General features: G+C 32.9%; 1 protein-coding gene and 1 pseudogene across 2 annotated transcripts in view; both read left to right on the top strand.

Annotated features, from left to right (window-relative positions):
* Positions 1-12,468, top strand: part of LOC113783026 (MADS-box protein SOC1-like) — a 76,157-nt gene that overhangs the window by 54,958 nt on the left and 8,731 nt on the right. The window contains exons 3-8 of one of the 2 annotated variants that reach the window (XM_027329036.1): positions 858-939; positions 1,663-1,724; positions 1,847-1,946; positions 2,033-2,074; positions 2,205-2,246; positions 2,509-2,900. In XM_027329036.1, coding sequence (XP_027184837.1) covers positions 858-939; positions 1,663-1,724; positions 1,847-1,946; positions 2,033-2,074; positions 2,205-2,246; positions 2,509-2,613 — 433 coding nt within the window. In that variant the 3' untranslated portion in view covers positions 2,614-2,900. Of the gene's footprint in view, positions 1-857; positions 940-1,662; positions 1,725-1,846; positions 1,947-2,032; positions 2,075-2,204; positions 2,247-2,508 lie in introns of those variants that run through there. The other variant, XM_027329037.1, reaches the window with a different exon arrangement.
* LOC113783027 lies at positions 5,435-11,461 on the top strand (annotated as a pseudogene).

The following is a 12,468-nucleotide window of genomic DNA, read 5'->3' as shown; positions in this document are numbered from 1 at the left end:
AATTTAACATCATAGATACTCAGTTTTAATTCTCTGTAATCTTCAAAAAATGTAATATTCAAATAAAATAGCATCAAGTGAAATCTAATATTATACTTTAATAGTTTTTTCACTAAATTGGATCACATTTTTTTCATGCAATTGCATATAATGTGGTTTTTTATTTTTAATAAGAAAGTCAGAAGGGTTGATTAATGTCTTTACTGCACTTTGTTTAGGCGGGTTTTGATTTTCACATAGAACCTTTTAGAAGTTCCAATACATTCAACAAAGCTACTAAAATATAGTATTATTTTAAACTTTAACTAAGCTAGAAATAGTAAGATAACACTTCGAAATAACGTGAAATTTTAACTAAAAACCATAATTAGCTCATTTGAAGAAATCCTAAGGAAGCCTTAAAAGGTAAAATGAATGTAAATACATATGTATTGGTATTAAGGATAAATTTGTGATGCCTTGAAGACACTGAAAACATGAGTGGCAAATTTTGTTATGTTAGTGATAAGTTTTGTTAAGTAACTTTTTTCCCAGTTATGATGAAATTAGTTTTTTGGATGATAAGTGGGTACATCTTGTCATTCACAGGAAGACTTGAGAGCTGCACATCCCAAGTACCAATCGTTTAAACAAAATTTGACATTCATTTCTTGTTAGGCAGCACAGCATTTTCCCCGCGTTAAATATATGCACATACGCATTTGGATATTGAATTTCGAAGGATATGGGTCTTGCCGAATGGAAACTGAATCAAATCATTGATTGCCTTTTTGTCATTAAATAAATTTCTGTTGACATAATTTAGTATTTGCAACTTGTGCCTTTGACCTCATGGTGGTTCCCTCAAATGATTTTAGTTCCAGAAGTACAATAGAGCGCTACCAGAAGAGTATCAAGAATCGACCTACAAGCAAACAAATGGATCTAGAACGTTTACAGGTCAGAAACTGATCAGCATATTCCGGTAAATCTTGTTTCATATGAGTTGCTGCTGCAGTTGTTAGTAAAACTATGGCTGCAACTGTTTTTCCCTTGCCGTTGTTTCCTAGAGACTGATCATCCAAGAAGTAGCAGCTGTGTCTTTTTATGCTTCTGGGTTTAAGTTGGTATCTTTAAATATGTTCAGGGAATATGTTTCGTATTCAGAAACATCTTCTTTGACTGGATTTAAGTGCTTTTTGCATGTCCTCTTCACTAAAGAGTTAATTTCTGGTGTAGCTGTGCTTTATGTGTTTTCCATTTGTGTGATGTTTGTCTTGTTTTGTTTTTAGCGAAGAATGCATCTAGTTGAGTTTTATGCACCATTTTCACTGGTGAAATTACCTTTTGAATTTTTTGAACAGGGGGTATTAAGATTCGATTGCGTCCTGGTACCAAATATTAGTTGTATGAAAGCCCCTATGAAATGCGTTCAAAGTCCAAAATAAGCATTTTCTTGGTATTCACTTTCTTGATTTCTCGGAATGGCAGTCAAGATCCTTCTGTACTAATATTGAATAGCCGTAATGTCTTACATTCACTTGATTTCTTGATTCTGAGAATCTCATTCAAGATCATGGATCAGTGCCAAGTGCCAACTGATTCTTTGCCTTAAAGATCTTGTCCACGAATTTATTCTGCTAAATCTTTTGATCCGTGCTGAGCTTACTCTTATTTGTGCAGCATTTTGAAGAAGAGGTTGCAATCCTGAGGAAAAAAATTGAGCTTCTTGAAGAAACTACACGGTGGTTGTCCTAACATCGACACCTTGTTTAAGTTTTAAGCAGAGCTCATCCTTATCGTATAACAACATGAATTTCTTACCTTTTTGGGTGATTAAAAACAACATAAATTTTGTATGTAGCAGAAAGCTCTTGGGAGATGGTTTAGATTCCTCCTCTATTGGTGAGTTGCAACAGGTAGAACGTCAGTTGGAGAAAAGTTTAAGCATCATTAGGTCAAGAAAGGTACGTTTTGCAATAGGCATCTCTACAATGGTGTGATCAGAATGTAGAATTTAATGGTCAAAATCGAATGTTCAATTCTTCTGCAGATCCTATTGTTTTGCGAGCGAATAAATCAGCTGAAAGAAGAGGTAAAATACGCATTTGAAGCTTCAGGAGTTGCTTATTCTTTCATTCACATTTGGGTCAAAAACAAAGTTTATTCATTTCATGCTAATTGGCATGGTGTCAATATTCTTTGCATATCTGTGTCAAATTCAGGGGAAAATTCTCAGAAAGAAAAATGCGGAATTACGAGAAAAGGTAAGTCACTCTTGTTACTCATGACGTTGTTAAGGAAGGGAAAACTTGAAAAAAAAAAAAAAAAAAAAGGGTATTAGATAAGGTCTGAAGCTACAAACCTTTATTTCAAATTCACATATTGTATAAGTTTTAATGGTAACAATAATGTAATCAAAAGTTGAGGATTTAAGCTCTGTATTACTACCATTAATGTTTAGTTTGCATATGCCAAAGCTATTTATTGGTAATTTATTTATTTATTTTTCGAAAAATGAATTTGCAGTATGAAGAGCGACAATTGGAACTATCGATTGGTCAACAATTCTCATCACTGGAACAAGTAAAAGAGGTAGAAACGCAGCTGTTTATCGGACTTCCTAATCGTTAAAACTGTCAAAAAAAAAAAGAAGCAAAAATAAACAATTTATCAATCTACTTGATTTTGTATAATTTGTTTTCTTTACTTCTTTTGTAGTTTATCTTACTTTTCTTTTAGTAAAAGACATGTTATTTCATGCTGTGCTGAACTTATTATGAGGCAAAAGCCACTTCTTTATTGATGGACGATGCATTGAATAAGCTACTTGTATTGCAATTGGTCATTCCTCTTCTATGTGTTGGTCCAATCTTCAGACAATGTTTGGGACACAATGCTTGGAAGATGAGAACAGAGTTGTGTATGGCTACATGCTTTTTGATTATAAAATCCTATTAGCCTACTGCCTTATTATGCCGTTCAAAGCTAATTTTATAGAATTACCTTTAAAATTATCAAAATATAGTAGCATTAAATTTTGCCCTTTTTTCTTCGTCATAGAATAAGGGAAGCAGTGTTTTATAAAGAAAAAAATTAATAAAAAAAAATACAAGATTAGGACGGAAATCCATAGAAGTTTTAAGGGCCACGTGTTATATTTTGTCTTCTTCTCATTTTTTAATTTCTTAAATTTAAAAATCATCCCACGATTAAGTAGTTAAATCTCCTCTAGTAAATACTCCAATGAATGAGAAAAGAAACAATTTTATATTTTTCAGTTTCCAATTACAAGACAGTATCCGAAAAGTTACAACATGCAAAATGCTTTTATGATACAAAAGATTGGGTGCGCATTTCACTGGCAATAGATGTTAATAGGGTCACTGGCTGATAAAAGAATACGGGCGATGAAATAAACTGCGCTATATTTACTTAAGATGTCAAAATTATATCCTTCTAAAAATTAGATTTTACCCATAAGCCCTTTATAAATATTGAAGGGTACCTCATATATATTTTTAAAAAGCGCTTTACAAATATTCAAGGGTACCTCATAGATATTTAAAAAAATTATCAAGAAAAAGATGGGATTTAATAAGAGGATTTGTATCTAAAACCTATAATTCTTGGATATCAATATTAACTTTTAATATTAAATTATTTGTTTTGAGGAGATAAGAGAGGAAGGAAAGGAAATGGTGCAATGAAGTTTTTGATACTTGATTGAATTTTGAATAGGGAGGGTAAAGGATAGGGAGGTAAAGGGATAATATCTAGTTATTTTTTATTAGCCTGTCTTACATCCAAAAGTGCACGAAAATGGAGGAAAAAGAAAATAAGATGAATGAAAATTTTAAAATGTTCTAAAATACCTATGTGTTTACAAATTAGATTCTTAAATTATAAATAAAAATGCAACAAATGCTAATAGTTTCTTTCCTTTCCATACCTTCCGTAATCCAAACAATATTTTCAATGTTTCCATTCTTTTCCTTCGGTATTTAATTCAAACAAGATTGATGGAGTCCACTTTCATTTCTTGTCTACTAGAGTTCACTCCTTTTCTTTTCTTCCCTTTCCTTCAATCTAAATGGAGTCTTGGATCAAATCCTTCTCAACAACCTCAAATGTATATTTTATTAGCTTTACCTCCAAATCTCAACTTTTGATTTTATCACTACAGATTAACCTTCACATGTTGCTACTTTATTATGAAATACATTTAACTTTTCTTATTATATGGCATACTCAATTTTCCTTTATTCCTTCTCTAGGTGCCACATTGTCTTGAAAGACATTCAACTCTCCGTTGTGAGTATGTGGCAAGTTCAATTCTCATTTATTCAGTCTAAAGCAATGTCGTTAAACTTGCCCTGAATAATGAGTCGGCCAAACTACTGAATCAAGAGTCAATTGGTCGGATTGGTTGATCCATTCTAAAAATAGCTGATGTCAGCATAATGTCATAATTATTTTTATATTTTTATAAGTTTCAGAAATTTTAAAATTAAATTCTTGATTATATTCGACCAACCATACAAAACGTACCAAAACACATGTCTAAATTAAAGCACATCATACCCAATTCAATATATTTTTGTTGGGAAAATGGCGTTATAATGCAAGTTAGAATCACTGGTGATAAATTGATAAAATGATAAAGATGAAAATTTCTTGATTTAGAGAAACAATTAGAAAAATGAATAATTTTGATGTTTATACTAAGTGGGTAGCGTTTTCTTATTCCTATTAATAAATGAAAATTTTACAATTTAGGTAGTTCAAATTGTGTTTGGAGAAAACAGGAAGAAAAAAGTTTGAGAACTAGGTCAAGTAGTCAAACCGGATCACTGGTTTAACTAATTTTTGACGATTTTGACTGATTTTTAACAAAAATGATTTTGTACTATTATCCACCTCAAAAGAAGATCGATTCATGAACAGACGGACTGATCTGATCCAGGTCTAACAACACTGTTCTATAGGTCCCAATATATAGAAAAGCGTAACATAATAAATGACTTGCAAATATTTTCACGGTCAAGATTTTTAAAAATATACCAATACATTATCCCAGCAAAAAAAAAAAAAAAATCAAAGGAAAGGCAGGTCCCAGCTAACCATACCAAACACAGGACGATGAGACACTTCTCATAGTAGAAAAATTCGTACCACAGAAAATGCAAATGGCAAAAAAAAAGTCAGAGTCATTAACAAGTGGTAATAGCCAGACTGCAGCCAGACGCGTACACGAGCACGTGACGCCGTATTAACGACGCTGAGCTGGCGCCTAGTTATTGGTCGGAGGCTGACACAAAAGACATGGACGGACAGTGACATCTTGCCAAAATTGTCCGCACAAAATCATCTGGTAATGAAACGTCGTTTAGTTTTATCCCAAGAAAGAAAGAAAACACACGCTTTACTGATTATTCTGTGGTTGAGATTTGAGACTTAAAGAGAAGAAATAGAAAAAGACTGTAAAGATTTTGAAGACTATCATTTCTCTGTACATCTTGCCCGAAAAATCTCTTTTTAGGGTTTCTACTAGTGTCTTGCCTACCCAATATTTTCCAGCTTCTGTCATCTCCCATCCTGCAGATCTGAGTTTTCCCAGAAAAGGATTTGTCTGGTTTTCCATTTTTTGAGGTCAATCAGTACCACTCCATCCGGATTCTTTCCTTTTTTGGGAAACTTTTTTGTTCATGTGGTTATTTTAGATTTTTCTTGATCAAGTGTTTTTTGTTGTTTGCACTTTGACCCTTTATCGAATCATTGATTTCTCTTTCAGGGTTGTCGGTGGATTTAATTTTGCGCCTCGTTTCTTATCTAAAATTGTCAGAATGTTGAGAGGGAAAACTCAGATTGAGAGGATAGAAAGTGCAACAAGTAGACAAGTGACATTGTCAAAGAGGAGAAGGGGAGTTCTCAAGAAGGCCTTTGAGCTATCTCTGTTCTTTGTGATGCAGAGGTTGCACTGGTCATTTTGTCCCCCAGCGAGGAGCTTCATGAGCTCTCAAGTTGCAGGTACATTAACCATCAAAATTCGCTCCTGATCTGCACATAATCTCTGTCGCTCTTTTCGTGATTAATTTTCTTCTCCTTTATCAAAATGGTATCACATTCATCAGATTTTATGTCCACTTTTACAACGGATTGACCATTAGTCATTCCAAGTGTGTTCTCAAGCTTTTATCGGAGCTAAAGGATCAGGGATCCCTTATTTTGTTTTATATCCGTTCCTATGAAATCAATTTTTACCAATAACTGCAGTTTTTAATGAGTTTGACTGAAGGCATTTTACAAGTGGTTTAGATATTGTTTGGTCCGGAGGTGGAAATAACAGATCCTTGGAAGCACAGCAAAACTTAGATAGACAAAGATACACACAATTTGAGGAAGTACCAATTCTGCAACACTTTTTTTTTTTGGAGATGATGTTTTATGCCAAGTTGTCAACTTAAAGAAAATAAAAATCAGTAGCAAATGTTATGAGACGCAGCATTTCATCCCAACAAGCAGTAACCTTGCGTAGTAGTTCTTAGATCACATTGTGTACATAGACTATGAGGGGCTATACTGAATACAAGTGGAAATGGTACCATGTCTATAATGAAGCCGGTAAGTAGTTGTTGTGCTTTTGTACTTGTTCTTTGAAAATGTCCAATCACACCAGCCTATATGCATTAGTACTACGAGGAAGTGGACCTTCTCAATTCCCTCCGAACTTTCAAGATTGAGAGAATGCATCCTTGTTATTGGAGTCATGGAGAACGTCTAAGCAGGATAGGAGTACTCCTATTTTGAAGCTTTGCTTACCTAAATCTCCTAAATTAACCTGTTATGCTATGCTAAGTTCCAATGAGATGTATAATTTCGGTGGAGACAATATGGCAGTACCATTTGACGCAATTGAGGATCCAAGGCTTTTCTATAACTTACTTTTATTAGCTGTGTTGGTACAAATTTTACTTGGATTGGCTTACTTTCAACTTTAAGAAGGAAATAACGGAATATTTTATTGTTAAAAACCTAACTTGATGAAAGAAAAATTTTTTATGACACCAATTTGACAAATATTTTCAGAAGGATAAGGTTGGAAGTTGAAGGTATAAATGAATTGCAAACATCATAAATGAACCCTCGTTTTGAATCAAGAAAAAAGGTATTAATCACTTAATCATATTTGGTTCTCCAATATTGCTCTGATCGAATTTTAATTTTTGTATATGATGAATTTGGGTGTTTTATAAATAGAAATAAATATTGAGTACAGTTTTTGAAGATTTAAAGATTTCTCATTGACTCATAGTTTAAAACAATTTGATGTAAATACATATGTCAACAATTATTTGGAATCCTTTTTTTAATTGAAATTCATACCAACAGTTATTCGGACACGAAATTCCTTCCTAAAATTCCTAAATCAACATGATGGTAATGTATTAAGGACTAGCTCCTCTCTGTGCTAAACTATAAGAGTTGTGATACTTTGAGCAAAGTCTCCTTATAGGAATATTCAATATCTCTCAACCTCTTATTCTTTGCAAATATTTATTTTGTCACACATTTTCTGTCAAATACAAACTTATTGGGTCTTGTATTAATGATAAATATGCCACTTTATGGGTTTAAATTAATGGCCTGTTCTCACCTTCTTTTCATTTCTCTTTACTTTTATGAGAAGGGTGGATAGATAACCTCATTCACCTGTTTAACTCATGACCCTATATTGTCTCTTTAGTTTAAATAGAACCTATTGTGTTTTTCGAATTGCCTATTGGGTCTTAAAAAGGTGCCTGATCAAAATTCTATCCAAGTTGACTTAATAGATGCCAATCAAGTGAGGGACGTGACAGTTCTCCAAGGGCAATAGATAAAAATTATTAAAAGTCTAAACCTACACCCTTGGTTGATCACAACAGACAAAATAAATAAGAGGGAAAGGGTCTGACACATGATGCATTATTAGGACAAAATTTGGTAATCAACTTCATTCTTTCTAAACTTGTATACATATACATATGTGTATACATATTCTCATACATGCACATATATATACATACCTATATATACATATACATATATATATATATATGTGTGTGTGTGTTGAGAGAGAGAGAGAGAGATAGCACAAATAGAAAGAGCTAGAGATCGTATCAGATGGAAAGTGTAGATGGGTTAAATTACATGTAGGTGTGGTTTTAAGTTTTTCGATTGACTTGAAATAAAGGCACTCGTTAGATTTATTAGCCTCTTAGTTTATTTCGATGTACTTGTCAATAATTATACCTATATGCTCTCTCTTTTGCCATCTCTTTTCCTTTCTCATTATTGAATCTACAGCTCTGACCATTTGCTCTCTCTCTCTCTCTCTCTTTCTCTGAATGTGATTTAGAAAAAGAAATTGGTTATCAAATTTTGCCCCAGTAATGCAAGAGGTGAATGGATTCTTCTCATCCTATATACTTGGTCTGTTGTGATCAACTTAGAGTTACAGATCTAGACTTCCAACTCTTTCCATCTATTGCTCATGGAGAACTCATGTTTCTTTAGTGATATTATGTCGATTTAGACGAAGTGTTTTCTAGAGGCCTTTTGAAACCTAATTCATAAGTTGAAGGACTTAATAAGTTCTTTATACACGCAATGGACGAAATAAGGTGATGAGTTAATGTGAGGGAAGAATGAGGTCATTTGCCCACCTCATTTGCCCTAGAAAGTTCTATCAGATTATTGATAACAAGAAAAGAAACAAAATCCGAGGAGGAAAAATGAAGGTCTCTAGATCCATGAACTGATATAATATCAGAAATCAGGATGAGAAACTTTATTTTAAAATGATTCACTGAATAATATCGCGTGCAATGATTTAATTGCATTAGTGCCACAAGTACTATAGAGCGCTACCAGAAGAATATCAAGAATCTATGTCCGAGCCAAAAAATGGCTCTACAACAGTCATAGGTCAGAAACTGATCAGCATATTCGGGTAAATCTTTTTCCATATATGATTTGCTGCTGCAGTTGCCAGTGGATATGGCTGTAACTGTTTCCCTTGCCATTGTTTCATAGACATGCAAGCAGTAACAACAGTATCCTTTTTGCTTCTGTGATTAAGTGAGTATATTTAAATATGTTCATGAAGAAAGTTTCGTGTTTAGAAAATTTTTCTTTTTTTTTTTAATCTTTTCCTTTCCCGTATACGTCCTTTTTGCACCTCCTCTCCACTAAAGAGTTAATTTCTTGTGTTGGTGTGCTATATCTGTTTACCATTTGTGACGTACGTTTGTTGTGTTTTGTTTTTAGGAATGAATGGTATCTATTTGAGTTTTATGCAGCATTTTCACATGTGAAATTACCTTTTGAATTTTCTTTGAATAGTGTTCGACTGTGTCCTGGTACCAAATATTAGTTGCATGAGCCTATGAATTGCGTCCAAAGTCCAAAATAAGCAGTTTCATGGCATTCACTTTCTTGATTTCTCGGAATGGCAGCCAAGATCCTTTGAACTGGTATTGAATAGCCGTAATGTCTTACATTCACTTGATTGTTGATTCTGGGAATCTCATTCAAGATCATGGGTCACTGCCAACTGATTCTTTGACTTAATGAATCTTGTCTTCGAATTTATTCTGCTACATCTTTTGATTCGTGCATGCTGAGCTTCTTTTTTTTTTTTCCAGAATTTTGAAGAAGAGATTGCAATTCTGAGAATAAAAACAGGTGAGTTCTTGAAGAAACTAAACGGTTGTTGTCCTAACATTGACACGTTTGAGCTTTAAGCACAACTCATTCTTATCGTATAACAACATGATATTAAAAACAGCATAATTTTTGTATGTTGCAGAAGGTTCTTGGGAGATGGTTTAGATTCCTCCTCTGTTGATGAATTGCAACAGATAGAAGGTCAGTTGGAGAAAAGTTTAAGCATCATTAGGTCAAGAAAGGTACATTTTGCAATAGGCATCTCTAAATTAATGATTTGATCAGAATGTAGAATTTGATGGTCAAAATCGAATGTCCAATTCTCCTGCAGAGCCTATTGTTTTGAGAGCGCATTCATCAGTTGAAACAAGAGGTAAAATATGCATTTGAAAATCCAGGAGTTGCTTATTCTTTCGTTTGCACTTTGATCAAGAACAAGGTTTATGAATTTCATGTTAATTGGCATTGTTAATCTTCTTAATTTGCATGCCTTCTCAAAATTCAGGAGAAATTTCTCAAGAAGGAAAATACGGAATTGCAGGAAAAGGTAGATTACTATTATTACTCATAACGTTATTGATTTATAAAAGTACCCTAGAATGATCAAAAATGAAGAGTCTATTCCGACTTTATGATGTTGAATAGGTACGGATAATGGAGGTTGGTAAATTCATTCTTCTTCTTTCAACAAAAGACACAAATTCTTCAAAAGGAACTCCAACGTAAGGCAAAACTTGGAAACAAAATGTGTTAGGGGAGGTCTAAACCCTACAAACCTCTATTTCAAATTTAAATTCTGTACAGTTCTTAATGCATGGTAACACTAAATTAATAAATGAACCAAATGTTGAGGATTTGAGATGAAGGGCTATGAGATTTAGCACCTCCCAAAAGCATTGCTGTCATTAATGTTTAGTTTGTATATGCCAACCCTAGTTGTTGAGTAATTTATATTTTTTGAGAAAATGAATTTGCAATATGAAGAGCGATGATTGAAACTAACGATTAGTGAATAATCCTTGTCACTGAGATAAGTAAAATTGTCCCAAAATAAAGGAAAAATGAACAATTTATCAATCTGCATGATTTCGTATAATTTGTTTTTCTTCTTTTATACTCCCTCCCTTTTTTTATAACTGACGTTTAAGAAATTTGCTCTTAAGTACTTTTATCTGTCGTTTTATTATCCCCATGCAGCATTAATTATTTTTTCACAATTTTACCCTTTTATCTCTCTTTTCATAATTGGTGGGAGTTAGTTTGCATTGCTTTTGGCCTAGTAAAACAGCACCATTTAATACTCTAGTGAGAGAAAACATGGGTGAATTGGACAATTAATGAGGGTACAAAAGGAAAGTAGTGTATAGATTTAAACAATGAAAAACTTTTCTTAATTGGTGTGCAAAACCTTAAACGTCAGTTATAAAAAAAGGGAGGGAATAGTTTATCTTACTTTTCTTTTTTATAATTATGAGGCAAAAGCAGCTCCTACATTGATGGATGAAATATTGAATAAGCTGCATTTATTGCAATTGGTGATGTGTATATTGCGTAAAAATTGTATATTCTAGTCATTCCTGTTCTATGTTTTGGTCCAATTTTCAGGTAATTTTGGGGAAATAACGCTTGGAAGATGAGAAGTATCTATTATCGGATGAGACAAAAAAGTTGTGTATGGCTAAGTGTTTTTTGATCATTAAAGCCTATGGGCCTACTGCGTTATTTTATGGAATTACCATTAAAATGATCAAAATGTGGCAGCGTTAAAATTTGTGTGCTTTTTTTTTTTTTCCATCATACAATGAAGGGCGCAATGTTTTATAAAGAAAAATAAATAAATGAATACATAAATACAAGTTTAGGAGGGACATTGGTAGAGGTTTCAAGGGCCACGTGTAATATTCCGTCTTCTTCTCGTTTTATGATTTTTTAAATTTAAAAATTCTACCAAAATTAAGTAGTAAATCTTCTGTAGTAGCTAGCCACTGCCATATTCCCCGTCATTAGCCTCTCCAAAGAATGAGAAAAGAAACGATATTATATTTTCCACTTTCCAATTTATAGAAGAGAGGATATGGAATGCCAGTGGACTAGTGCGGTTAGGGTTTGTTACAGTTCAATCTCGTTGTTGTATTTTTTATATTATTCGATACACAATTGGATTATATTATTTTTTTTAGGCAAAAGTGGTATACATTAATATACAATATTTGACATATATTTTATACAACACTATGATACATTTGTATATCAAAAATTTAAATATATATAACAATCAGACAATATCGCACAAAGCACAATTGTACCGAGTTTTTATCCCATGCATGCAAAATACTTTTATGTAACAAAAGGTTGGATGCATATTTCACCCGATAAAAGATGTCAAAATTACATCCTTATAAAAGTTAGATTTTACCCACTAAACCTTTTACAAATATGAAAGGGTACCTCGACTTTTGTTTTTTGGTACCTCAAATATTAACAAGTTAAAGATATGATTTAAGAAACGGGAAGAGGAATTTGATTTTAAAATGATTACAAATTCTCCTTTTGATTTCTTTTCTGTGTGCCACTTTATCTCGAAAGACATTCAAACTTTTCGTGATAAATATGTGGCAAGCTCAATTCTCATTTATTCATTCTCTAATTCTCCATATATATATATATATATAAAAGAAGCAGAACATGATAAATGACTTTCGAATATTTATTTTCACTGTTAAGACTTTAAAAAGTGCTAGTATACCACCAATACATTATCCCAGAACAAAAAAAAAA

This window comes from Coffea eugenioides, chromosome 9 (genome assembly GCF_003713205.1).
Source record: "Coffea eugenioides isolate CCC68of chromosome 9, Ceug_1.0, whole genome shotgun sequence".
In the NCBI taxonomy this organism is placed as follows: Eukaryota; Viridiplantae; Streptophyta; class Magnoliopsida; order Gentianales; family Rubiaceae; genus Coffea; species Coffea eugenioides.
Note: the sequence above shows the minus strand (reverse complement) of the source record. Positions and strands in the feature narration are given on the sequence as shown.